The 25,120-nt window shown below is 64.9% G+C and overlaps 1 protein-coding gene across 1 annotated transcript in view; it reads right to left on the bottom strand.

The window, feature by feature from the left end:
• The window catches only part of MUC6 (mucin 6, oligomeric mucus/gel-forming), a 16,242-nt gene extending 2,149 nt beyond the window's left edge, over nt 1-14,093 (bottom strand). Inside the window, exons 1-30 of the mRNA XM_040464277.1 lie at nt 14,013-14,093; nt 13,766-13,929; nt 13,209-13,443; nt 13,013-13,139; nt 9,966-10,028; nt 9,301-9,541; nt 9,104-9,230; nt 8,862-8,952; nt 8,676-8,785; nt 8,301-8,508; nt 8,035-8,157; nt 7,682-7,802; nt 7,382-7,520; nt 7,196-7,300; nt 6,967-7,039; nt 6,741-6,878; nt 6,361-6,522; nt 6,177-6,271; nt 5,953-6,085; nt 5,563-5,812; nt 5,421-5,473; nt 5,209-5,318; nt 4,632-4,783; nt 4,342-4,483; nt 4,152-4,262; nt 3,586-3,771; nt 3,198-3,509; nt 3,001-3,157; nt 2,715-2,855; nt 2,469-2,531 (exon numbers count right to left, since the gene is read on the bottom strand). Of these exons, the coding sequence (XP_040320211.1) occupies nt 2,469-2,531; nt 2,715-2,855; nt 3,001-3,157; nt 3,198-3,509; nt 3,586-3,771; nt 4,152-4,262; nt 4,342-4,483; nt 4,632-4,783; nt 5,209-5,318; nt 5,421-5,473; nt 5,563-5,812; nt 5,953-6,085; nt 6,177-6,271; nt 6,361-6,522; nt 6,741-6,878; nt 6,967-7,039; nt 7,196-7,300; nt 7,382-7,520; nt 7,682-7,802; nt 8,035-8,157; nt 8,301-8,508; nt 8,676-8,785; nt 8,862-8,952; nt 9,104-9,230; nt 9,301-9,541; nt 9,966-10,028; nt 13,013-13,139; nt 13,209-13,443; nt 13,766-13,929; nt 14,013-14,093 (4,213 nt within the window). The remainder of the gene's footprint in view (nt 1-2,468; nt 2,532-2,714; nt 2,856-3,000; nt 3,158-3,197; nt 3,510-3,585; nt 3,772-4,151; nt 4,263-4,341; nt 4,484-4,631; nt 4,784-5,208; nt 5,319-5,420; nt 5,474-5,562; nt 5,813-5,952; nt 6,086-6,176; nt 6,272-6,360; nt 6,523-6,740; nt 6,879-6,966; nt 7,040-7,195; nt 7,301-7,381; nt 7,521-7,681; nt 7,803-8,034; nt 8,158-8,300; nt 8,509-8,675; nt 8,786-8,861; nt 8,953-9,103; nt 9,231-9,300; nt 9,542-9,965; nt 10,029-13,012; nt 13,140-13,208; nt 13,444-13,765; nt 13,930-14,012) is intronic.
• Between the last annotated feature and the right edge of the window lie 11,027 nt (nt 14,094-25,120).

Here is a 25,120-nt window from a genome sequence, read left to right as displayed (position 1 = left end):
GGCCTCGGGGCGCGGCGGGGTTGGCCTGGCGGAGGTGGTGCGGAAGGTCGTGCCCGTGGGGGGACCTGTCAACCAGGCGTTGGTGGGTACAGGAGACGGTGGGACAGAATGACTTGTGTGTCGTGTGTCGGACGTGCTGGAGGTAAGTGTTATGTGTGTGCTCTCTTCAGGGTGGAGTGTGGAGTGTGTCATGACGGGACTTGTGTGTTGGCTGCTGTGGCCTTTGGTAGTCTCAGGGGCTCGGGGGGACTCCGTGTGCCTTGTCTCCCTGGTGGCAGGTGTGTCCGGGGTCCCATGATGTGTAGCGATCGCTGCGGGAAACAGTGTGTGTCAGTCAAGTGCTTCTCCTCCTGGTCTTACCTGGGTGACGACCCGTCCCGTCCCCCAGTCCTGACTCGTTTTCTTCCTGCCCGCCTGTGGCTTCTGTGTGTACCTGGTGGGGATGTCCCAGGCATTCCCTGAGCGTGCCTATCGTGTTACCTTCTGTCTCCCCCTGGGGTTTTGTGAGTCCTTACTCCTTGGCTTCTGGGTTGTGCTTTCAGTTGGTACTGCTTTGCCCATGTGGCACCTTTCCCCTCCCCCACTCTCATCTGGCTGTCTTTGCTGTGCGGTGCCTGCCGCCATGGGCCTCCTGCTGGTGTTCTGGGTAAGGTCTCAGTTTCTAGGTTTCTGTGAGACGATTTGGGACGCTCGTCACCCAACCTGGAGTAGTTTCGGCTGCACTGAAGGCAGCGGCACGTGTGCTGGCCCCCTGGGTGTATGTTTCCCCTGGGGTGGGTCTCTGATGCTGGTCTTGAGAGTCTGCGCGGCTGCAGTTAGGGCGCCACGCTTGAGCCTGGGGGTTCGATGGGCACCCCTTCGTGACCCGACCTCACCTGCCTCCCTCCCATGCCGCCCCTTGCTGCTTCCATCCTGTTTCTCGGTATGTGTTGTGCCTGGTCTTTTGGGGCCTGTCACGTGGAGGCATCCTTACTTGGGGGCCCCGTGGAAGTCTCTGACGTTTGTGGGATCGGCGGTAGTGGTGTGGTCTGCTGTGTGGCCCGAACTGTGGATTGCGTGGCTGAGCTCAGCGTGAACGTCGTGGGTTTCCTTGTGGCCTGTGTCACCGTGGATCCTGTGGCCGTTGACTTGATAGAGGCTGTTGTGGCTGGTGCTGAGGTGGCCCGTGTGGTGAAGGCAGAGGTGGTTCGAGGAGAGTCTGCAGGGGGCAGAGCCCAGAACATCCCTCCAGCCCTGCTCCCACTTTCCCTGCTGATTCTGAGGTCCCTGCACCCTTTGGGAGGGCTCTGTCTCCCCTGTCCTCACCCCTCTCATTCCCATGTGCTACTGTGACTGGCCCTGGCTTGAGTGGCTTTGGTGGTGTTTTCATTGACCGTGTGGCCGTTGGGCCACTGACTGTCCATCCACCCACCGTTTCTAATACGACACAAGGTGTGTCGGCTGCCAGGAGGCCTGCTGTGCCAGGTGGGGTGGGTAGCATGCCGGGCCCGTGCCTGTTGCAGGGGCCCATCTCAGTGGCATGTCGTACGTATTTTCTATCAATAGTGTAAGGCGGAAGGGAACGGTCACGTGCTGTGACAAGCTTTTCCTAGAATGAGTCTTTTGTGGAAACCGAGGGCCATCCCGAAGCAGGGATTCTGTGCTAAGGATGCAACTTTCTGGAAAGTTCTCTCAGTGCTGAGGTGTGGGGCCCCTTCCCCAATCCGCACCCTGAGCTCCCCGTCAGCCTTGGTGTTCTCAGTGGCTGCTTAGGCTGCGGTGGGCCAGGGGGCAGAGGCTTAAATGTCCCTTCCCCTGTGACCTCACCGGTCCCCCTGTGCAGAGCAGCCCCAGGGACGGTCCTGGCGAGCTCCCTGCCCCATCCCCCACACACTGGCTGCGGATGCAGGGACAGGATTGTCTACCACGGGTCTGGGCACCCGACCCGACAGACACAGCCCCGCCGAGCTGGCAGGGAGCTGGGGGAGAGCGCCCTTCCCCTTGGCACCTAGGGCGTGTGCAATCACCTGTGGTGGGCCTGGGCGTGGCGGGTGGCGGCACTGCAAGAAAAGGAGCGGTGAAGAGGGTCTGCCCCCCGCCTCGTGCAGCTACAGGCCCCGGGGGACGAAGCTGCCACAGAGGTGCCCACGTCCCTGCTTTTCGTCTGCCTCCGTCTGCACCTTCTTCCGTCCCGTCCCATGATAAGGCGGTCGTCTGGGCGACCTGGTGCTCAATTCCCAGCGGATTCCCGGTCCACGCCCACACCCCCCAGCAGGGTGGCAGGCTTGGGTCTGGGGGACCGGGTGGGTTGATGTTTGGGGAGGAGGAAGGGAGGCTGCTGCTTTTCCTGTTTGTACTGACCGGGCTCAGACTGCCAGGGTCTCCGGGAGCCTCAGCTGGGAGGTCGCAAGAAGGATGTGCGGGGTCTGGGGGGCACGGGGTGGGGGGGGGTGCTTGGGAGGGGGCCTTGGGTGGCCGATGGGGCTTACCACAGGGAACGCAGCTCCCCTTGCTGTGGTCGAAGTACTCGTGCCGGGAGCAGTTGTAGCAGCCTGGGGAGCGGGTTGCAGAGAAGATGGTCTGGAGGGCCCCGCCCCTCTGTGTCTCCCGCCTGTCCCGGCGTCACCGCGGAAGCCTGGATACGGGCCCCCCACCCCCCGCCCCCGTCCCCAGCCCCCGACACCCCGTTCTCCTCCCGGTGCATCCTCTGCCCAGACCTCTTTCTAGGCCTGTACCTTCAATGTTGGCGCCCGGGACGCTCTGCGGGTTCCCGGGGCAGAGGCACGGCTGGTAGTGCCACGTGCAGCTGGTGTCCTGGGTTTGTGTGGGCGCACTGTCCCCCGACGTGTGGCCGTTGTAGAAATCGCAGTAGACGGCTGGGGGAAGGGGCGTCCATCAGGCCTTTGGTGCCCTGGTCGGGGGGCCCGAACGCGGGTCTGGGGGGAGGGGCCGCCTGTACCCGCGCCCGCCCGGGGAGAGCACTGCATGCGGGCGGCCTTGCCGACAGGGCAGGGCACTCACGGCAGAAGTCGGGGGTCCTCCAGTCCACACACACGCCCTTGTCCAGGCAGGCCTTGGCGTAGGCGGCAACCGCGTCGCACAGGCACTCGCAGTCCCCGCTGGTGTCGCAGCCGCACGTGTCTCGCACGCAGGCCTCGTAGTAGGGCAGGCGGTACACCTGTGGGAAGGGGCCCTCAGAGCCTGCCCGGTGCGCCCGCCTGGGCCAGGGTCCGAGGAGCGCACAGTGGGGGGGGCTGGGGGGGCCGGGGGGGCTGGGGGCGGGGGCCCACCTGGCTGTGGCAGGCGGCGAAGGTCTGGCTGTTGATGATGTTGCAGGTGCGCTCTGCCCACACGTGGCGGAAGGCGTTGAGGCTGCAGGGGTCCAGCGTGAGGCTGGCGTCTCCGCACAGGGGGCTGTCTTTCCACGAGTTGACGAATTCCAGCTCGTCGGACGCCACGTACTTGCTGCGTGTCTCAAAGTCGTCTTTCATGTTCCCGTTGTAGTTGCCGCACAAGCCGCACAGTGCGTCCTGCGGGGGTCTGGCGTCAGGCCGGGCGCCACCCCTGCCCCGCGGGCCGCCCCGGGCCTTGGGGCAGCGCCTGTACCTGGGCAGCACGCGTGATCTTGATGTAGACGGTCATGTGCTTGTTCCAGACGAGGGTCAGGTTGTACCTGCTACCGATGGTGATGTCCAGCACCAGGTTCAGGGAGCCGGTTTGCACCCGGAAGTGAACGTGAGGGTCCCCCCCACTGACCGTGTACGTCCTGTCCGCCAGCACTATGGTCAGGTCCTGTGGGGCGGGGCTGTCATGAGGCGGCCTGTCCCCAGTTCTTGGCGGCCGCCAGATGTCACCGGGCTCCACGTCCCCTGCCCGGGGCTCTCTGAGGCAGTGTGGACACGCATTGGGCCAGTGCCTGCCAGAGGCCAGTTCTGTGCTGGGGGCCTGCCCTCTGGATTTTGGGCAGAACGTTCCAGAGCGTGGTGGAAACTGAACCAGGGGCTGAGGATCAAGCTTCTGGGAAAAGCACCCCCCGCCCCTTAGCACCGCTATGTAGCTCCGGGGGCTCCTGCCGCCCACCACGCAGACGGCAGGGGTCTGGGGGTGCCCAGCGGCCAGGACCTGGGGCTCTGGTGGCTGACGTGTGAGGAGGCCCCACCCAGCCCGCTCACCCCCAGGAAGATCTTGACAGCCCGGGAGCAGGTGACGCCTGACTTCCCACACACGACGTTCTCTGTCAGGACTTGGAAGGTGGGCCGGGAGCTGTTGGCCCCGCAGCTGTCCTGTAGGGAGGGGGTGCTGAGGAGCCTGCCCAGCGGCCCCCGTGGCACCCACTGCCCACGGCCCAGGGCGGGGCCTTACTGTGGTCAGGACGTAGCTGCAGCTGCCATCGAACGTGAAGCGCTGCCCGTCAAAGGTGACCACGTGGCCCTCCCCGTACAGGGTGCAGGTAGACGAGCACCGGGCACTCTGCCCGCACGTCCACCTCCCCCCCGAGCAGGTGCTGGGGAGAGAAGCTGGTGATGTGGCATTCCAGGGGGGTCCCAGGCCCTACGTGCATTCCCGCTGGGCCCCGACCTTGGTGGGGTTGGTGGGAGACCCCGGGGACGCCTCCGGGCCACCGGGGCCTCCGGGGTAAGGTTGTGGCTTACCACGTCTTACAGTCAGTGTGGAGTTGGGCGCCCCGGGGGTAGGAGACCCCTGCAAACTCGCATGGACACTCCTCGGGGGGTACGCACTGCCCCCTGGCGTTCTCGTAGAGCCCCTCGGCACAGACACAGCCAGGCTCGCACTTGGTGGGCACCTGTACGGAGAGGGTCAGCGGTCCCTGGGAGGACGGCCTTGCCTGCTGCTGCCAGAGGGCCCTGGGCCCTCCTGAGACCCCCGGTATTCCTCCCAGTCTGTCCCCCGTGGCCACACCTGCTCCAGGCCCTTCTCTTAGCAAGGTCCTGGTGCTTATGTGTCACTGCTGAGCTGTGACATCCCCTCCCTGAGTGGTGGGAGGCCTGGCCACCAGGGCCACTCATGACCCTCTCAGCCCCCTTTGGGCACCGGCCACCCTCGTCACGGGCTGACGGGGACAAAGGGACAGCGTGGCCCTGCCTTCCCCGGGGATTTTGCGAAAATCCTCTCGTGGTCCAGGGAGAGGCCCTGGGCGGCGTCCGCCACAGGCTGTCCAGGGGGTCTACCCTCGGGGGACCTCCCTTGTCCCTCTGCCCCAAGTCTTACGCAGGGGATGCCACTGGCCAGCATCTGGCACGTGGGGGCACAGGCTGCCCCAAACGTGTTCTCCGAAGACTGGTTGCAGGACTGGAAGATCTTGGGGGCCGAGCAGGTGGCTGCAGGGAAGTTGGGGGGGGGGTGGGGCAGGGGTGAGGCCGGCTTAGAGGGTCCACGGCACGTGGCTGTCCAGTCCCACCGGCCTCTGCACAGCTACGTACCCAGGAGCATCTGCGGCCGCCCTGGGCAGCTCAGCCTCCCGTTGATGCAGTAGCTGCGAGAGGGGGGCTGTGTGAGTGTGCTGGCCCTGGCTGGGGGCCACGGGCTAGGGTGGGCCGGCTCCCCTGGGGACCCCTTGCTCACCAGATGACGCCGTTGACCATGGCAGACTGGTCAGCTCGGATGAACTTAGAGCCGTCCAGGAGGCAGGGGCACTGGGCCTTGCGCACGCACCGGGCCTCGTGGTCGAGGTAGGTGCCCTCGGGGCAATTACAGCCGTCCATGGGCACGGCACTCGGGTGGCACTCGGCAGCGCGGTCGGACAGTGAGAGGCACGTGCGGCCGCAGGCCCGGCTGTCGTAGCCGAATGTCTGGTTGCCCGTGCAGGGGGTGGCTGTGGGGGCGCTGGGGTCAGGCCCTCGGGGGGGTGGCTGGGTGGAACTGGGCGGGACCCCGTTGTGACCCCTGCCCCCCCTCCCCTATCCCCGCATGCCCTGGGCCCCTCCCACCCCTGCCTGCGCCCGCCACACGCACTGCAGTTGTCCACGCCGCTTCTCCAGCCCCGTAGCAGGACGCCCCGTGTGGCACACGCTCGGGCATAGTCACTCAGGACGGCGCAGATGTGGAGGAGGGTCTCCTCGTAGTTGCAGGCCTGGTACACGCACCTCTGCGGGTGGACAGGGCATGGTAGCCGGGGGACCCCCGACCCCCAGGGCCCACCCCTTGGGCCCCCCCACTGGCCCGCAGGCCCTGCCCACCTTGTAGAAGGGCCTGGGGTTCACCGTGGCATGGCACTTCTCGAACACCGTGCCCTCCCTCACCAGCACTGAGCAGCGGGTCTCTGCACACACCTCTGGGGGGACAGGGGCGGCATGGGTCTTGGGCTTACCCAGCCTGGGCCTCGTGCCCACCCGCGGACCTCCCCCGGGGCCTGGCACTTACTGTTGAGCTGGCTCATGGAGCAGGGGTCAGTCTCACGCTCAAGCGAGGCTGGGCAGTTCCCGGTCCGCCAGGAATCCACAAAGAGCGAGGCAGTGCCCTCAACGATGCCCGTGCTGGCCATGAAGTCATCGGTCGTGTCCCCGTTGAAGGTGCCACAGAGCCCTGCACCGGCCGGGCTGTGAGGCGGGGAGCCAGCCTGCTCTCCTGCCCTGCCCCAAACTTCAAAGCCCGTCTCCTCCCATCACCATGCCCTGGGCATGAGGCTGTCACTGGCTGCCACCTGGGAGGGCCAGCCTGGGGCCGTGAGCGCTGAACGAGCAAGACTCTCCTGGGCCCTTTCTCTGCTCTGGCCAAGCCGGGCAGGCCAGGGAGGGGCTCACCTGTGGTCTGGCCTCTGAACTGGGGCCCGACGGTGACGTACGCCTGGAACACGGGCTTTAGCTGGATCACGAGCTCCAGCCCGAAGGTGGTGGCCATCTGGAGGTGGGTGGACGTCTGCCTGAAGACTGTGATGTTGCCTGGGGGGACAGGGGGCTCAGGAAGCAGCCCACTTTGGGACTGTCTCCCAGTGCGGCCCTAGGTGGTGGGCAGGGGCTAAGGACGTACGAGTCTTGTATGGTAGCCACTTGGTATTTCCTTTGTTGGTGAGGACCTCGTCCTGAGAAATCACGATTTTGTCCTGGAGGGAGGGTGGCCTGAGTCAGGGGGGTGCCAGGAGCGGGGGGTGGCCTTCCCTCCTGCCAGGCCGGGTGAAGCAGGAGCTGGGACGTAGCAGGGATGCAAATGCTTGGGAACCCGGGGTGAGCACAGCAGTCGCGTGACAGGGGGGCCTTACCTGGCTGGACTTGTAGATGACAGCAGCTAGGGCGGTCTCCGAGTGAGAATGCCCAGACTTGTCGTACAAGGCCATGAGGGACCCCCCCTCGGGGAGCTGCGGGCTCTAGGAGGGGGATGTGGCTCAGCACAGATGGCCCGGGGGTGCTCGGTGTGACCCTCCCACCCCCGCTGTGGCGTGTCCTACCTGCAGGAGGATGTAGGTGCAGGTGCCGTGGAAGCGGTAAGGCCTGGCATCGAACGTGGTGACAAAGGAGCCGCCTTCCAGAGAGCAGCGTCGGGGGCAGGGCTGCTCTGTGCACTTCCACTGGCCCATGGTACACTGGCTGCAGACCGGGAGGGGGTGACCCAGCTGGCACCCCCAGACGCTCCAGGCTGGCAGAGCTGGCTGCCTCGGGCGCTGAGGTTGCCCCTTATATGTACCCTGTGTCCCGCCCCCCACAGCTCCGTCTTGCCCGTGTGCCCTGGCAAGCCGTCTGGCACTTACCAGGTCTGGCAGGCGGATGTCATGACCTCCCCAGGGGCGTAGACCACCCCGCCGAGCACGCAGGGGCACTGGGTGACCGGCACGCAGGTGTGGTTTTTGGAGATGTCATCGAGAACCGTATCTGCAGGAGAGGGCATTCCTAGGCCCGGTGCTGGATGCCCTCCCACGCCCTCGCTGGGCAGTCCTTCCCGGCTCCTGTCCCTCTGTTCCCTGGCCCCGTCCCCCGCTTGCACTTGCAGCCACCCTCCCCTCGAGCCAGGGTGCCCAGACCCAGGTGCTGCTCCTGGTCGGATCCGGTGCCCTGTGTTCTGGCGCTCTCTTGGACCCCCCAGTGACCTCCCTCCTGCCCTCACCTCCTGGACAGAAGCAGCCGAAGGTGCAGAAGCTGGAGCAGGCGTGCTGGGGGTTGGAGCAGGTCCTGATGCAGGCCTCGCCGCACTCCTGGTACACCTGGTTGGCCGCGCACTGGCCCAAGGCTGCAGGCACGCGCGGCCTCCGTGAGAGCCCGCCCCTCCTGCCCCGCCCCACCAAGGGCCTAGCCCAGCCCTCCTCCACCCGCTCTCCTTCCGTCTCACAGACATGGGGGGGGCGGCACGGGGGGCCTCTCCCCAGGACTCACAGCAGAGGCCGGGGCCCCGCCAGTTGCTGACGGCCTGGCCAGCCATGCTGCACTGGCGTGAGTACTCAGACAGCGTCGCACAGCTACAGTCCCGCCGGCCTGGCGGGACGCACGCAGCCATGTCCACCTGGCAGCTCAGCACGAATGTCTCTTTGGGCACGTTGCACTCGGGGGACACCAGGGTCAGCAGCTGGCTGCAGGTCTGGGCCTGGGCAGAGGGCCATTCGGGGTTTTGGGGGTCAAGGCCGATCCCACACCAGCCTTAGAAGGCTAGGGGTGTCGTTGGCCTCGGAGAGCCCCTCACGCTCCACCGGCCGGCCCCGACCGTGGCTGAACGGCTACCGCGGCCCCTGGGGTCCCCGTCACCTCACGTACATGCTCTGCCTGTGGGACCCAGGGGCTGGGGACGGCCTCGTAGGTGCAGATCTCGTTGGGGTCATCCAGCGTCTGGAGGGCGGCGTACACGTGGGGTTCCAGGGGTTTGCCTAGGGGTGGGGGGCGGAGCAGGGTCAGCACCCTGGGGCCGGGCCTCAGGGGGTCTGGGCCCCGGCCCCCACCTACCTTCCTCACTCAGAAACTCGTCCGTCCGCTCGCCGTTGAAGTCTCCACAGAGACCGCACAGCCTGCCCCTGTGCCGCTTCTCGACGAGCACCTGCGGTGGCGGGTGGGTGGGCACCGCCGTCAGGGGGCCCCGGGACCCTCGCCGCACCGGTGGGGTGAGCCCGGGCCCGCCCAGGCTCCTGGTCAGTGCCCCACCCTGGGAGGACCGTGCCCCGGCCCCCCACCCCTGCCGGCGTCCTCACCATGAGGTGGGTGCCTGGGCCCCACATGACCACCAGCTCCAGCTCTAGCTGCTTGGTCACCAGCTGCACGCTCTGGCCGAAGGGTGTTATCTGGAGCCCGTTACTGGTGTAGGGCAGGCTGACGACCCTGTGGGACGAGAGTGGTCAGGGACAGCCCCCTTGCCCGCCCAGCCTCCCACCCCAGCCACGTGGCCTACCCCACATCCTTGACGGAGATGACTGCCTTCTGCACGGTGACCACAGAGGCCCCCAGCTCCACAATGATCCGGGAGATGCTCCCGCTGGGCTCTCGCCGTAGCTGGACGCTGAAGGTGGGCGACGCGTCTTTGCAGGTGGCAGAGAAGATGTAGTTGCAGGTTCCCGGGAAGTCATACACGTGGCCGTCGAAAGTGGAGAAGTGTCCGGCCCCCCATGTGGAGCACCAGCCCTTGTCTGAGCCTGTGGGGGTAGCGGACAGAGTCTCGGGGCCCTGTGTCCACCTGGCTGATGGGGCAGGTGTGGGGAGGCTTGACCCCACGAGCTGGGCCCCTGGCTAAGTTCCAGGCCCTCCTGGTGTGGGCGGGAAAGAGGCCCTGCCCGCCCCGCAGTCCCAAGCCAGCTGCGGGCTGGGTCTGCCTCCCAAGCCTTACAGGAACTGAGGCATCGGCCCCGGGGTCTGCAGGGCACAGAGCTGCAGCTCAGCACCCACGCGGGCACCTGCCCCCTCCGGCTGCGTGGGCTTGTTTCCCTCCAGGCGAGGGGCCGGCTGAGACTTTGCGGAGCTGGGTTCCCCTCAGGGAAACCCCAGACCACGGCGACCCTGTGGCCTCGGTGCTCCGGGCAGCTCTGCAGAACGGGATGGGAGGCTGGCTGTGGCCCTCACCTGACTTTGGGGAGTCCTGCAGCCTCTGGAGGCCCGGGTGCACAAAGGAGGTGTCGTCTAGGCCTGTGTGGACAGAGGCTGCGGTCAGCACCGCCCCGGGTGTGCGGCTTGTCGGCCAGGAGCCGTGTGGCGGGAGCTCAGAGCCTGCTGGCTCCGGCTCTACTCCTCACGCCCTCCGAGCAGCCCGGCTCAGCCACGTGTGTCACACGTGCACACGTGCACGGGGTCCCTGCGTGGGCAGGCCGGTGCACGTGCGTGTGTGGAAAGGCAAGGAGCGGGGCCTGAGGGCGAGGAGATGGCAGTCGGGGGTGCTGGGAGGATGGAGAGGCCCCTGGGGGAACGAGAGGTGTGCGGCCCCGTGCCAGTCCTGTGGGCGGAGTGGGGCGAGGGGTCCCTGTGCCCCGCCGCACCTGCGGTCTGCCTGCCGGGCTCCCAGCACTCACCCTGCAGGCGCCCCCCAGGTTGAACAGAGAGAGCCCCCCACGCAGGACAAGCTGCCTGGCTCCCCTGTGGACCCCGGGCGGGAGGGGCCTTGTGGTCACTGAGCAGGAGGCCGCGAGGCGACCTGGGGAGGGAGCGGGCCCCTGACAGCACAGGGCTGGGCCTTGGAGGCGAGCCGGCCTGGAGTCGGTGGGCGGCTGTCCGGGCTGTCCTTCCGTCTGGCTGCACCCCACCCACCGTGCTCCCAGGGGTGAGGTCCAGAGTCCCTGGGGGGCTACCCCGTCTACCAGCCGCCCAAAGTGGCTGCGTTCCTACTTCCTCCCTCCCTGTCAACCTCTTAGTCTTGGGATCGTGGTGACCGTTACTAGAGAAATGCCCGGTGAAGACGGTCACGTGACCGCCAGGGGCAGGAGTCGCTGACCCTGCTGGCGACTCCAAGCGCAGCTGGAGTCGGGGGCCTCACCTGTGGGCCGTGGCCTCCTCGGCTCTCCCGCCCTGCCGTGCTCCCAGTGCCTCCGTCCCCCAGACCCATTCGGGCCCTCAGTTCTGCCGAGGCTCCCACCTGCTTCAGCAGCCTGTGCAGCTGTTGGGGTTCCTGATCCTGCCCCCTCCCCTGTGCTCCCTCTGCCTCTGGCTCTGCCGTGTTTCTGGGTCTCAGGGCGATGCCAGGGGATGGGGACAACTGCCCGGTGGCCGAGGGGGTCCCCAGATGGGGCAGGTGGCATAGAGGCTGTGTTGCTCTAGTTCCAATGGGCTAGTGACACTTGGTCTCCTGGGCCTCTTCCCTCCACGGTGTCCCCCACACGGGTCCCCATCTCTGCCCCTCCTCTCAGTTCACCACCGCCCCCAGGACACGTCCGGCTGTATCCTCTGCCCCACCCCCCGCAGCGGGTCACTCCCTGGTCCCCCCCCCTTGCAGTGGCTACTCCACCAGCTCCTCGTCCCCCACTGCCAGCCTCACTGAGGCCCTCCGGCTCTGTGTCAGCCGTGGCCCCCACCACTGGCGGCGGAGGCTCCCTTGAGGCACACTCAGGAGGCAGGCCGGGGGGCCCTCTGCACTTCCCGCTCAGAATCCCAGGACAGGCATGGCCCCTGCCCTGGACCCACGGGGCCCGCAGGGCGGGCGGCTCTGCCATCCCAACCGTTCTCAGCCCCGCAGGCCACGGCGCCGCCAGAGCACGTGCTGTGTCCCTTCTACAAGCTGGGAGACCCTGGCCGCCCCTGCCCGTTCTGTCTCCACCCCGGCCTGCCTCAGGAGCCTTCTTCCTGTACCTGCCCCAAGTCCCCAGCACTCCAAGGCCCCTGCATCTGAGCTTGTGCTCTTGAGTCTCTGGTCCAGGAGGGCAGGGCCCGCCTTTCAGCACCCTCACGCGAGTTGGTGCTCAGAGGGCGTTTGCCGAAACGTGGATGGATGGAGCCTGTGGCACTCACAGCTGGACCCCCATGGCTCGACATCCACTCGTCACACCGGCAGGCCTGCACCCCACCCCGGCTGGCTTCCGGGTGCCCCCCTTCTCGTCCTGGTTCTGGGTCCAGGTCTCAGAGGGGACGTGCCCAGGCAAGTGGCCTTGGCTGGCCAGGGGTCCTGAGGGCTCAGAGCCACGAGGGTGAGGGACAGGCTTCATGGGAGGGAAGGGGCGGGGCGGGCCGAGGGGAGACCCACTGGGCTCAGGAGTTCATGACCCACCCCCAGTACCTACACCCAGGGTCCCCGGCCGAGGGCCCGCCAAGGAGGGAGCAGCCGACCAAGGATTAAGGAGAGAGAAGAAACCAGTCATGCTGGGCTCGGGCAGAGAGAGGCCCAGAGGGCTTGGTGCCCGCAGTCTCTGGGCCACCGTAGGACCCCTTGGGGCTGGCTTGGGGGCAGGAGTGAAGGCTGTGCTCAGCCTGTGGCATCGGGGGGTCCGGGGTGGTTACCAGCAACCGGAGGTGGGGGTGAGGGGAGGGGGAAAGGGACCCCTGCTCCTTGGGCCTGCCTGGGAAGATGGGGCGGGAGGAAGCGGCAGCCCTGTCTGAGTCTCTGCAACGGTGGTGGTGGCCCTGGGCCCTGACATGAGCCCCCTTCCGGCCCCGCTTCCTTAATCCTTACGGTAGCCACATGGGGGGGGGGGGGATGTTTCCTCCACTTTTACGGGCAGCGAAACTGAGGCCTGGAGCCCACTTTGTGGCTGGTCTGTTCATAGGACCCAGTGGAGCTGGGGTCTCCAGCTGGGCCCTTTGGCTCCAGCACCCACGAGGCCGCTGCCCTGCTCCCTACACCCTACAGCGCTCTCAGGTCCTGGGGCCCAGTGTGCAGAGCGGAGCCCCGGGCAGCACCGTCCTGTCCAGCATGCCCGCGTCTCCCTGCACGCACGGTTGTTGAAGAGACTGTGTGTCCCCGAGGGACCCCTGCCCTGCCGCGGCCCAGCGTCCTTTCTTGGCCACTGTGCCCAGGGCAGGGGTGAGTGGCAGCCTGCTCTCCGGCAGAGGCCCGGGTCTTGGCGAGTGGCGGGCAGCTACAGAGCAGGGAGGGGCCTCCGCTCCATTGACGTCCTTGCGGCCAGCCTGACGCCGGGGCAGCGGGCGTCTGTCCGCCCCTGTGGCGCGGCCTGCGGGCCCCCACTCACCAGCGCCGAGCAGGGCTCCCCCGCAGGACAGGAGCAGCAGGAGCCGAGGCCCCAGCATGATGCGTGAAGAGAGGTCACCGCTGGACCCGGCGCCTCCTGTCGCGAACACTGGGCAGGCTCCCTGCACCTGGGTGCAGCCCGAGTGGCCGGCCCCGGACGCCTTATGTAGTGGCTACAGGCCCCGCCCCTGCCTCACCCACTGGGCACCGGGGTGGCCAGACAGGACTTGGCCTTCGGAAAGCTCTTTGGTGGGCGGTTGCCCCATTATCGCTGGCCTCCAGGCAGGGGCCAGCATGGGCCCTCCAGGGCCTTGCAGACACGTCCTGTGTTTGCTCCAGGCTGAGGTGGCAGGGGCACCATCAGCCACACCTTGGGGGCTGAGAGGGTGCTCGCCCCGGGCGTGCAGGGAGGCTCCTGGGCACCGCTCGTCCCTGGCGGGGGAGCCCACCAAAGTGCTCGGATGGTCCCTGGGGTGGACTCCACCCTCATCCAGACCCTAGCACCCCCAGAGGTGCCAGCCTGCCCAGCCCCACCCCTGCCTGGGAGCAAAGACCACCCAGTGGAAGGACCACATTTTGGGGTGGGGCCATCACTGACAGCAGCAGGCCTTGGGACACCTCCCCGGGGCCGATACCACCCCAAAGTGCAGGGGCCCCCGTTGGGCACCTCCTCCCTGGTGATCCTTCCCCCCCAGCCCCCTGGGAGGGTGAAGCACCAGAGTGGTCCTGCTGTATCCAGAAGGGCCCCCGTTACCTTTTTCTGACCCCCATGGCTCTGAGTTGCTTGTAGGCAGAGGAGTAGGGCCGGAGCGGCCACAGGGGGCTGCCCATCTGGGAGGGCATCTCTGTGGGGGCTGGGTGCCAGCCTCTGGGTGCCAACCTCCCAGGCAGAGGAGCAGGGGCTGTGCCCACTGCCTCCTGGGAGAAGGGCATGGCTGGAGTTGGGGGGGCGGGGGGCAACAGCTCAGGGGACAGGGAGTGGGCAGGACACGGGCCAGTACCGAGAAAGGGGTCAGGGTTAGGCCCAGGATGAGGATCATGATCAGGGCAAAGGTCAAGATCATGGTCAAGGTGAGGGTCATGATCAGGGAGGGTCAGGAGGTGTGTGTGTTTCGGATCCTTTGTGGGATCTTCCAGCAGTCGGGGAGCAGGTATGGGTTTGATGATTCTCCAGGGCAGCCTGGCCTTAAATGGGAGCCTGTGTGGGACCCCCATGTAGGAGCCTGGGGCCCTGGTACAGGGGCTTCCCCTTTCCTGAGGTTGGTTCTGGCCCCACAGAGACTTGGGGGTGCAGGAAACCTGGCCTCCTGCTGCCGAGGAACCCCCAGGCTGAGCTCCCCACATGACACTCCACCCTGCCTCACAGACACCTGTGTTTACGCTAAATAAGCTATAGTCTTAACATAAAATTGTTTAAAAATTTTTTTTTGTTTGTTTATTTTTGAGAGACAGAGTACGGGAGGGGTAATGGCAGAGAGAGAGGGAGACACAGAATCTGAAGCAGGCTCCAGGCTCTGAGCTGTCGGCACAGAGCAGGATACGGGGCTCAAACCCACAAGCTGTAAGATCATGACCTGAGCCGAAGACGGACACTTAACCGACTGAGCCCCCAGGTGCCCCTTAACACAAAATTCGTTTCATGGAGAGCTGCACTCAGCGGCAGCTGGCCCTCTGGTCCCTGAGTCTGGGCCAGGTGGGTGTAAGGTCCCCAGGTGTGCTAGGCACTCCCATGCCTGCGTTTTCCTTTAACTCAGAAGCAGAGGTGGATAAGGAGGGGTTCCAAGATGCTCTCCTGCGCTCCTCTGCCCTGAAACCACCCCTGCTGGGGTCACTGCGGCCAGAAGCCTGGGCACACAGGGTGAGGTCTGTCCAGGCTCTGCCGTGGGGCCACTGTGGGGGTTCTCCCTGCCCTTGGAGAGCTCACACCCTCATGGGGGTCTCACATCGAAGCTCTGAACTTAGAGGGGGCAAGCCGTTGGGTGGGCGGGGGCTGAGGTCCCACAGGGACAGGTGGGTGGGTCCTCCTTGAACCTCAGCCCTGGCCAGGATGCTCGGTGGGTAAGGGTGCCTAGACAGGTGGCAGTGGGGAGGTGACTTAGCAGACCTTAGGACAGGCAGGATAAGGAGAGAGGCCCAGAACCCTGCTGGAAAAACATACCTGGGATGCCTGGGGCCCTCTCCCACCAATTAAAGCCACCCTTGAGGTCCCCTTGGGCCAGGGCTGCCAGGCCTTGTTCTCTGCCTGGACCCTTGTGAGCCCCGCCACCCCCCCCCCCCCAGCTGCTTTGCCCACCCACAAGTGGAGTTCTTACCCAGCCACAGGGCTGCCTGCTACCCCTCCCAGGAGGCACCCGACCACAGGGCCTTGGCACGGGCCGCTCAAGCCTCAGGACATGCCAGGGGGACAGCAAGGAATGGAGCCAGAGAGGGAACTGTGGTCATGGGCACACCCCCGGATCACTGACGTGTAGGACCTGGGGGAGGGCCAGGGCTTGTGGCACATAAGGGGTCCCCACCTTGGGGTCTCCAGTGGCACCCCTCCCCCACCCCCCCAGCAGCTTGAAGGACTCCAGTGTGGCCCCAGCAGAGCTTGGGTCACCGGGACTGCCAACGAGGCTGTCATGGGGCCTGGACTAAAGAAATCTGTATACGTGTGCATGTGTGAGACTCGGTTTGAGTTTCCTGGAAAAAGCTGTACATTCCAGGGGCTGTCACCTCCCAGCTGTTCAGGCCTTGTGTGCACAGTTAGTGGACGGCTCTCGCCTGGAGCCGCGGGTCCCAGGTCCCTTTCTATACACCGGTTTGGCGGGAAATCAGGCAGAATGGCGTTTCTCTTTGCTGACCTGGGAGCCCTGAATGTGCTGAGCAAACAGTAGGAGATAAGACTGTGTGCACCCATTGTTCCCGGCCGTGCGGGTGATAAAGGCACAGCCCGCTGGCCAGCCTTGGGAAGCGGAACCCACGGGCTGGACAAATGGGTGATTGTTCGGCCTCAGACCCCTGCCCTCGCCCTCTGTCTGCATGGCGGGGCCCTGAGCGGCACATCTGGCCCCGGGCCCCGGCTGGCGCTCCAGAGGGCCCGCAGCCCCAGGGCCCAGTGTCTCCGCAAAGGGGCCCTTCACGGCCCAGTCGGGAGGGCGGGTGCTGGCCCCTAGGTAGTGGCTCTCCCGGAGGCCTTGACCTGACCTTCACTTGGGACCGAGAGCCTGCTTGAGGATGTAGGCATTCACCGCCGGGAGGTGCTTCCAGAAAGCTCCTGAGCAGGCTTGGGGTCCCCAAGACCCTGGGTTTGCTGGACCCAGGTTTGTGGAGGGGAAAGCGCCAGAGTACACAGTGGCCAGCCAGCCCCTCTGGGCCCCACCGGCCAGGCGTGGCATTCCTCAGGGGAAGGCAGGTCAGGCTTCACCCCAGGCTCGAACCACGGCTCGGCCCCAGCGATCACCGCCTGATCCAAGTGCTGAAGACCACGGCTTTGGGGAAAGGTTTCCATACGGGAGCCGAATGTGTCCCGGGCCTGGCCAGCGGCCGTGACCTTTCTGAGGGGTGGGCCCGGCAGCAGCCAGGGAGGCTGTGGTGACCGACAGCGCTGGGGTGTGTGGCCCACATGGGGTTCCATTGCTGGGTGCGAAGTGGGGCGTCCTCCACCCCTGCCATCAAGGACAGAGTTGAGGGGCTGGGCTCAGCCCTGGGCACCTGCCGATTGGGGACATTGTGCAGACCAGGGGACCCAGGGCCTGGAGGGGCCTGGGAGGGGACCCGGCAGTGGAGGGACCTCTGGCCTGTGGCGAGAGTCACTCCAGCCCCACCTTTGCCCCAAGATCCGCGTGTAGCTGGGGGCCCAGCAGGTGCCCCTCCTTCTCTCTCTCTCTCTCTCTCTCTCTCTCTCCCCCCACCAAGTGTCATTCTTGATCCCCACCCCCCGCAATCTGCAGCCCCTTCCTCCTCAAGACCCCCAGCCCTGGAGCTGCAGGCCTGCGACCCCAGGTACCCCCGTCATGCCCCAGCCTGCCTCACTTGCCCTGCTCTCTGGCCCCCTGCCCCCCTCCCGGGCCGGCCCCTCCAGACCCCAGCCCTGCTGAGGCAGCACCATAGGCAAGGGGCCCCGGGGCCACCCCTGCTCCCTGAGCCACTCCTCCTGTGGTCCCGGGGCCACCCTGCCGCCTGCCCTCCCCCCCAACCCCGCACCTGACCCTGCTAGGTCTGCACCTTTAACCTCTGCCTGCCCTAGGCCTGGATTTGGGATGGGTGCTGCCCACCCGGGGCCAGGGCACCGGCCGGCACCCCCTGCCTTCCGTCGGGGGCGGGGGGGACCCTGTGCTGATTCCCGTGGTAGCTGAGTGGCTTGTTTCCCCAGCTCCAAGTGGAGGGTCCGGAACCCTCTGTCCCCTCAGCTGAGGACCCCCAGGGACTGACTGCAGTGATGTGCCCCCAGCCCCTGGTTGGCCCCCAGCGGCCCCCCCCTCCCCGCCTTGGCTGAGTGCCCCCCACACCTCTGTGCTGGGGCCCCGATTGCCAGCGGATGTTGGGAGAAAAGCAAACAGATAAGGTCGGTCAGGCAGGATTTGGGGTTTGGGCCCCGGTGGCAGGAACACCGCGAGCCAGGTGGGGGGGGGGGGTTATCTGGCCTCCCAAGTATGGAGGTGGCAGGTTCTGGAGTGTTTGCTCTCCGCTGGTGGCCCGGGGGTGGAGGCTGATGTTGGCGAGCACATTGGGAATAGGGGGGTCATGTTGGGGGGCGTCCAGTTCCGGCTGCGCCCAGACGGGGCAGCTGTCTGCAGCACATGCTTGCTTCTCTCCGTCACGTGGGTCCGCGCTGTGGCCACAGCCCTCCCCGGCCCTTGCCGTGTGCTCACGCGGGGAGAGAGGCAGGAAGGAGCGGCCTCTTCTTACAGGGGCACGAATGCCATCCTGGGGGCCCCAGCCTCACGACCCCATCAGCTCCCAAGGGCCCACCTCCTAATTCCACTCCCTTTGGGGAAGAGCTTCAACATATGAGGTTTTGGGGGGTGGTCGCACACAGGTGGTTCATCACAGTGTGGGAGGTAATCAGGCTTGGGGGTCCTGCCGGGCCACGAGTCGGATGGTCTCTGAGGGCAGACGTCTTCTGAGCTGGGAAGGCCCTGAGCGGCCCAGGAAGGCTTCCTGGAGGAGGTGGGCTAAAAGTGTGGGCCAGACAGACCGTCAAGGCCAGGAGCTGGGCCAAGGGAGGGAGAGGTCACGCCAGAGTGTGTCCTGGCTCTAGAGTGAGCTGGAGGAAATGGAGAAACTGAGGACCGGGGATGGGGGAAAGAGGAGGGGCCCTGCACGAAGGGGAGAGGCAGCCGGCGAGGGTGGGCCCAGCCAGGTCCGAGGGGTCCTGGGGCAGGCTGGCACTGCCCGGTGTGGCCTGCAGTGCTCCGGGAGCAAGACCGGCGCTCCCGTGGCCCACCACGGCTGGTTCCACGTGGCCGGTCAAGGACACAGAGCACACCGTACGGGACCAGGTGGCCTTCTAGGGTCACTCACACCAGGGGCCGGCCCAGGGGGGCCTCAAGTACTCCCTACTTGCTAAGCAAGTACTCCCAGCCTTCGGACCGCTGCTGGCCTGCCCTGCAGGGGGGCCCAGAACACACCGGACGAGAGGGCCAAGGCCCCGAAAAAGCCTGCGTGGCAGGGAAGGTCCCAGGGGGTCTGAGGCTCCAGACCCATCCAGCGTCAGGGGGCAGGGGGCTGAGACTGGCCTTGGGAACAGCCAGTTCCACGGTCCCCTCCTGCTAAAGCAGCCCCCGTGGCTGGGGTTAGGAAAGTGGGCTGCACCTGGGTGGAGGGACACAGAGGTCCCTCTGACCCTAACCTTCCCCCCCGACCTGAGCACAAGAGGAGGTGACACGGATGGTGTGGCCGACTCACCTTCGGAGGCTTGTTGGGGGCACTGACACCTGCCGTGTGCAGACGGTGGCCTCGGTGGCCTCCCTCTGCAGAGTTTCAGGAGGGGCACGGGGGGGGGGAGGGGCGAGAGGGCCCCGGCTGGTGGTGGCTGGACCCTGGCCAGAGGACACTTCCGCGCACCCCACTCCCAGCCCCGCCGCAGAGGCAGGACCCCTCTGCCGCTCATCGCTCTCCATCGTTTCCAGGCTCAGAGCTGGGTCCCCGTGACCCCACGCCCCTCAGAGGTTAGGAACCATTTCTGGAACCGTAGGAGCCAAAGGCACGGGATGGAGTCTCTCTTCTCCTCCCAGTGGGTAAAAGCATGACTTTTTGTTGGGCGTGTTGGTTTCACTCTTGTTTTCCTTAGCAGCTCAGGCAGGTGTAACTGAGCCACCAAAAACCGCATGTGTTTGAAGAGTGCCGCTTAATGGGTTTTGACCCAAGCACATTCCCGCCACCACCACGGGGACAGCAGGGCCCCAGGTGGCCTCGAGCGCTTTTGCGACCCATCAGCACAGGCAGCACATGGACCCAGCGCACACACTCAGGCTCCGTTGCATCGTCCAGATTTTGTGTCAAGAGAATCCTGCCGTATGGACTCTCATCTGGCTGGTTTCGTTCGGCATTTTGAGTGAAATCGTTTGAGATTCATCCCCGCCGTTGCCTGATCAGCACTCTGTTCCGTTTCAGCGACGAGCAGCGCTCCCTGGCGGGGCGCCGCGGTCTGCTCGTCCGCTCCCCCGGCGCTCGTGTGCGCACAAGTCACGTGCGTGATGCCCGGGCGTGGCATGACGGGCACGTGGCTGGTGGCTTTCTGACTTCTAAGGGGCCGGGCGAGCTGCTCCCCAGAGCGGCCGCACTGATTCGCATCCCCGCACCCTCTGTTTCCTCCAGCACTTGGCGGGAGCGTCATGGCCATTGTAGCAGGAGAGGAGCCGCATCCCGCACACACACTCACTTGCCATCCGTGTGCCTTCTTTTGTTTTCTGTTTTTTGTTTTTTTTTTTTTGTTTTTTTTTTTTATGTTTCTTCATTTTTGAGAGAGACAGAGAGAGAGGGAGACACAGACTCCAGAGCAGGATCCAGGCTCTGAGCTGTCAGCACAGAGCCCGACGCGGGGCTCAAACTCACAAACTGTGAGATCAGGAGCTGGGCTGAGGTTGGACACTCAACTGACTGAGCCACCCAGGCACCCCAGTTTTAAAGTTTATTTATTTATTTTGAGAGAGAGCAGGGAGGGGCAGAGAGAGAGGGAGAGGGAGAATCCCAGGCGGGGCTCAAACTCACACACCTCAAGATCATGAGCTGAGCTGAGTCAGGTGCTCGACCCACTGAGCCACCAGGCGCCCCCACCCATCCGTCTGTCTCCTTTGGTCAAGTGCCTGTTCACATCTTTGCACATTTTAAAACCAGATTATTTGGCTTTGATTCAGTTCTGAGGGCTCTTGATCTATTCTGGACACGAGTCCTTCTTCATCAGACGCAGGGTTTCAGAGTGATTTCTTCCTGTGTGTGGCTTACCGAGATACCCTAATCATGTCTCTCAAAGAGCAGATGTCCTGGGGCGCCTGGGTGGCTCAGCCGGTTGAGCGACCGATGTCGGCTCAGTTCGTGATCTCACGGTTCGTGGGTTCGAGCCCCGTGTCAGGCTCTGTGCTGACAGCTCGGAGCCTGGAGCCTGCTTCGGATTCTGGGTCTCCCTCTCTCTCTGCCCCTCCCCTGCTCATGCTCTGTCTCAGAAAGAAATGAGCATTAAAAAAATAAAATAAATGGGGCGCCTGGGTGGCGCAGTCAGTTAAGTGTCCGACTTCAGCCAGGTCACGATCTCGCGGTCCGTGAGTTCGAGCCCCGTGTCGGGCTCTGGGCTGATGGCTCAGAGCCTGGAGCCTGTTTCCGATTCTGTGTCTCCCTCTCTCTCTGCCCCTCCCCCGTTCATGCTCTGTCTCTCTCTGTCCCAAAAATAAATAAACGTAAAAAAAAATAATAATAAAAAAATAAAAAATAAAAAAATAATAAAAATAAAAAAAAAGAGCAGACATCCTCAATCTGGACAGTGTCCAGTTTTCCGAGTTTTCTTTGATGGATTATGCTTTATTCAGTGTTGTAGCCGGGAAATGACACTCTATCGTTACGAAGTGACTTTATTCTTGTCTGCTAACATTCTCTGCTCTGAAGTCTTTGGCGTTAACATTGTCCCTGGATCCTTGTCTCCGTGTGTTCGCATGTCCTCTTCTGTGCCTCTGCCTTGAAGACTCGCGTGCGCCTTTATACTGACAGTGGGTTTCTTTAGGCAACTACAGAGGTGACCAGCTAGTTTATGCGGCCTGAGAACCTGTGTGGGGCTCCTGGGCCCCCGGCGCTCGTGCCGAATGCAGCCATTGAGACTCGGGCTCCAGTCACCCTCCTGCCTCTGGTTCCCTTTCTTCCGTCTTCTTTTGCTTCTTTTGGATCAGCTGAATACTTTCTCGTGAGTCCTCGAGCCCCTTCACCGTGCCACGCGCGACAGCCCGACTGCCCGAGTCACAGCCCGGCTCTGGGAGACACCGCCCCGCGTGCCACGGAGCCCGCACCCGCGCCCACGCCCGTCCCCGTGGTGGGTTATCTCCGAAGAGGCTGAAATACGACACGGCAGGCTTCCACGCCCGTGTGCACGCGTCAGCAAGCCTGTCTTCACCTCCCGACACCGTTCGGTGTCCGCGGACGCCTTCTTCCTGCCTTTGTTTTTGGGGCGTTTCCCTGGGATGCCAGTTTCTTTTCCTTTGTGTCCCTTGGTGGTTCTGACGGAATCACCGGCCACCGGGTCATGTGTGCTCGTCTCTAGAGATGCGTCCCCACTCTGGTTCCTTTGCGGCCGGTCTCGCTGTGACTTCCTTCCTGTTTCTCGTCTGACCCCCCCAGCGCGTGGTTCCTCTCTGGACCTACGACCTCGGCTTCCCTGACACCGTCCCTGTCCCCGAGGAACGGCTTCAGCCCTTACGGTGCCTCTGTGGACACGCGGGGTTCGGCTGCCGTAACCGCGTGGGCACTCCTCCGGCTCACCCTAACTCCTGCGCTGCCCTGCCCTCCCCGACCCCGTGTCTCCCCTGCCCTCCCGGGGTCACAGCCCAGCTCCTCCCAGCCCCCTCCCTGTGGCGACCGGGAACCTTCTCTTCCGGGATGGCCACCCTCGCTGCCCGGTGACCAGTGTCTTGACTGTTTTCCATACTGTGATCCACCTTTCAGCCTTGGGGAGGAGGGAGACTGGTCTCCGTCACTTCCTTTGCTGGAGGCGGACGTCCCGGATGAGATGGAACTTAAAAAAAAATCACACCGTGGTACATAGTCACTAAGCAAAATGTGGAAAAATGCATAAAAGTACCAAGAAGGGGCCGCCACCACCCCCTCCCCCGGAGTCCCCGTGTCCAAACCCGCGAACCTTCTGAGCACCTGCTCCTTCTCTGTGTGCCCAGCACCCATATCCCTCTCCCGGGATGGCCCCGACACCAGGCGTCCACGCTCCCCGCTCTGGAGGCTGGAGTCCCAGACCCAGGTGCCGACAGGTGGGTTCCCGTGAGGCCCTGGGGGCGGGTCTGTTCATGCCCCTCCCCCAGCCTCTGGCGGGTCCGGCTTCTCTGGGGCTTATAGACGCACCCCCCCCACCGTCCTGGCGTGGCCATTCCCTGTGACTCAGTTTCCCTCTTTTCACTGGGACATAGTCCTGACAACCTCTAATGACCTCATCTTAACTCACAACACCCGCAAGGACCCCGTTTCCAAATCAGGTCCCCTTGTGAGGTCGTGGGGGTGCTGACTTCAGCCCAGGAATTGGGGAGACACGGTTCAACACCAATTGTACACTTCCATGTCCGGGGTCTTGTCTCGGGGCCGCAGTGCAGGGATCCCTCTGCCCTTTGGAGACACTGTTTCGGGGGCTACACGGTGCATCCTTTTGATCTTTCGGGAGGTGCGTGGGACAGGCCGGTCTTCCCGAGGCCTCTGTCCTCGTCCTGCACTGCGGGCTGCTGTTGCAGAAGGAGAAGCCCTTTCCCCGGACCCTGCCTGGCCCCAGAGGGGTCTGGGCCGTGCGTGCCTCTGTGCCAGACCTCTGTCCCTCAGGCGTCTGAGCCTGCTGCACACAAGCGGTCCTCCCATGGACTCCCCCAGGGTATGAGTCTCCTCCTGGGTCTCACCCAAATGAATGGGGCACGCCCAGGCCCGCGGCCTCACTGGGGCACTCACAGCCTACAGGACAGGGCGGTGATGACCCCTTCACGACTGCAGTCTGTGCTCACTGCCCTGTTCCGGGCTCTGCTCCCCGAGGGTCTGTGGCTGGAGTCTGCCCCCCCCCCCCCGCCCCAATGAGCTCACCCCCTGCTGACCCCATGCAGGGTTGATGGGCCGGCAGTTGCCTGCGAGCTGCTCCTTGAGAGCTTTTGTTGACTTTCCAGCTGGCCAGCTCTGTAATCTGCTGGTCAAAGGCCACATCCGCTTCCTCGAGAACTGTGCACGTGGCCACAGGTCCGTGCCCTGCCCCTGCTCCAGCCGGTGCTGCGTCACAGACCCTGGTCCCAGGTCCGGCATTCTGGCTTTGTGGAGCCCTGGCACCTCCTGGGGGGTGGCCACCTGCACTCTTTCTTCAGGAAGATGGGGACATCGGAAGCTCTCCGTCTACCCCTGGCCTGTGCACACGGCTGAGGCCACACCCGGGGGAGACGGGACCCTTTCCAGGGGCAGGGGACACAGGCTCTGGTCTTTTGGTCTGGTCTCAGCTCCTTGCTGGGTGGGGCCAGGGGCTGTGTGGAGCTGTGCAGGCAGGGTCCCGTCTCTTCCCACCCCCAGAGCTAAGTGGTAATTTTGGCCACTTCCCAAGCCTCACAGGCCTTAGGTCTTAGTGGTCACATGTCCCCTGTCCCTGGGGCCCTTCGGTCCTCTCCCGGCCCCTGGCTTCCCTGGGAGGGGCCCAGACCAGGTGGGGCCCAAGTATTTGGGTCACAAAGGGCCCCGATGGTCCTCTGGGGGCCTCCGGGTGGGGCCAGGGCCCCCCTCTTGATGCGGGACACAGACTGGCCTTTTGTGCATGGCAGGCCGAATCTCAGGGATTTCCTCAGGCACTCACTCACTGGGCCGAGCTCCCACGTGGCCAGAGGTGGGCAGCCCACCGTAGGGCAGGGCCAGGCAGGGAGGGCCATGACAGAACAGGGGACGGCTGACTAGCTGGGGACAGAGTCCCCGCTGAGTGTGACTCTTAGAGCAAAGGGGTCCCTGTGGTGCAAGTGACCGTTGCTTCCTGGCCGTGCGGTGGGAGCACAGGGAGCGATGGCCGCTGTCCCAGGTTCGGACCAGGCACAGAAAGGGGAGAGGCCCGCCCTGCATGCCGGCTGCAGACCTGCAGTCCCAGCTGGGGCGGGGGCCCCTGGGCCCGAGGGGACCAGAGCCGTGCAGGACGCCTCCCAGGGCCCACTGTGCACAAAGACCGTGGTTCCTGGGCCGGTGAGGGTGCTCGTCTGCTTGACCGCCAGGGGGCAGGGGCCCCGACTGCAGGGCACCTGGGGTGGGCGTGGCCACACTCACTGTCACGCTCAGGCTCATGTGTCCAAGTGCCTGGGCAGTTGCACACACCTTGCCCACATGCTGGCCCTGGTGTGCACATCCTCACCACTCACGTGTGTGTGTGGTCCCACACGCCTGCTCCCTCACGTGGTCACACACACACACACACACACACACACACACACGCCCCCCAGGACAGAGTGCGGGAGCCAGGCGCCACCTGCTGGTGAACATCATCCTGGTGTGACACCTGCTTCTGGAAGCTTCCAGAGCTAGCTGTGCTCAGGTGGGGGTGGGGACACAGTCCCAGGGGCGAGGTCCCTGCACAGGAGGCTGTGGGGGCCCCCAGCTCCCAGAGCAGGCCCAGGTGGGCAGGCAGCACAGCGCACTGGGAGGGTGGGAGCACCCAGCTCCCGGGACCCCCACCCCGGCCTGGCAGGGCCTGCGTGCGGCTCCGGGGGAGGAGGCCCTTGGCTGCACCTGACCTGAGGGGACTCTGGTCCCCACGCTCTCCATGGCTGTGCTGAGTCCCTCTTTCCTGTGAACGTTCAGACTCCGACACCAGCTTTCCACCCCTGCTGCCCACAAGGACCCCAATGATTTGCAGTCGCCTGGCCTGGCCCGGGAGGAGGGGGCAGTTGCCTGAAGGTCAAAGGGAAGGTCACCTTGGCTT

This window comes from Herpailurus yagouaroundi, unplaced genomic scaffold (genome assembly GCF_014898765.1).
Source record: "Herpailurus yagouaroundi ecotype Mexico unplaced genomic scaffold, PumYag 438, whole genome shotgun sequence".
NCBI classification, from domain to species: Eukaryota; Metazoa; Chordata; class Mammalia; order Carnivora; family Felidae; genus Herpailurus; species Herpailurus yagouaroundi.
This window is presented reverse-complemented; position numbering and strand designations above follow the sequence as displayed.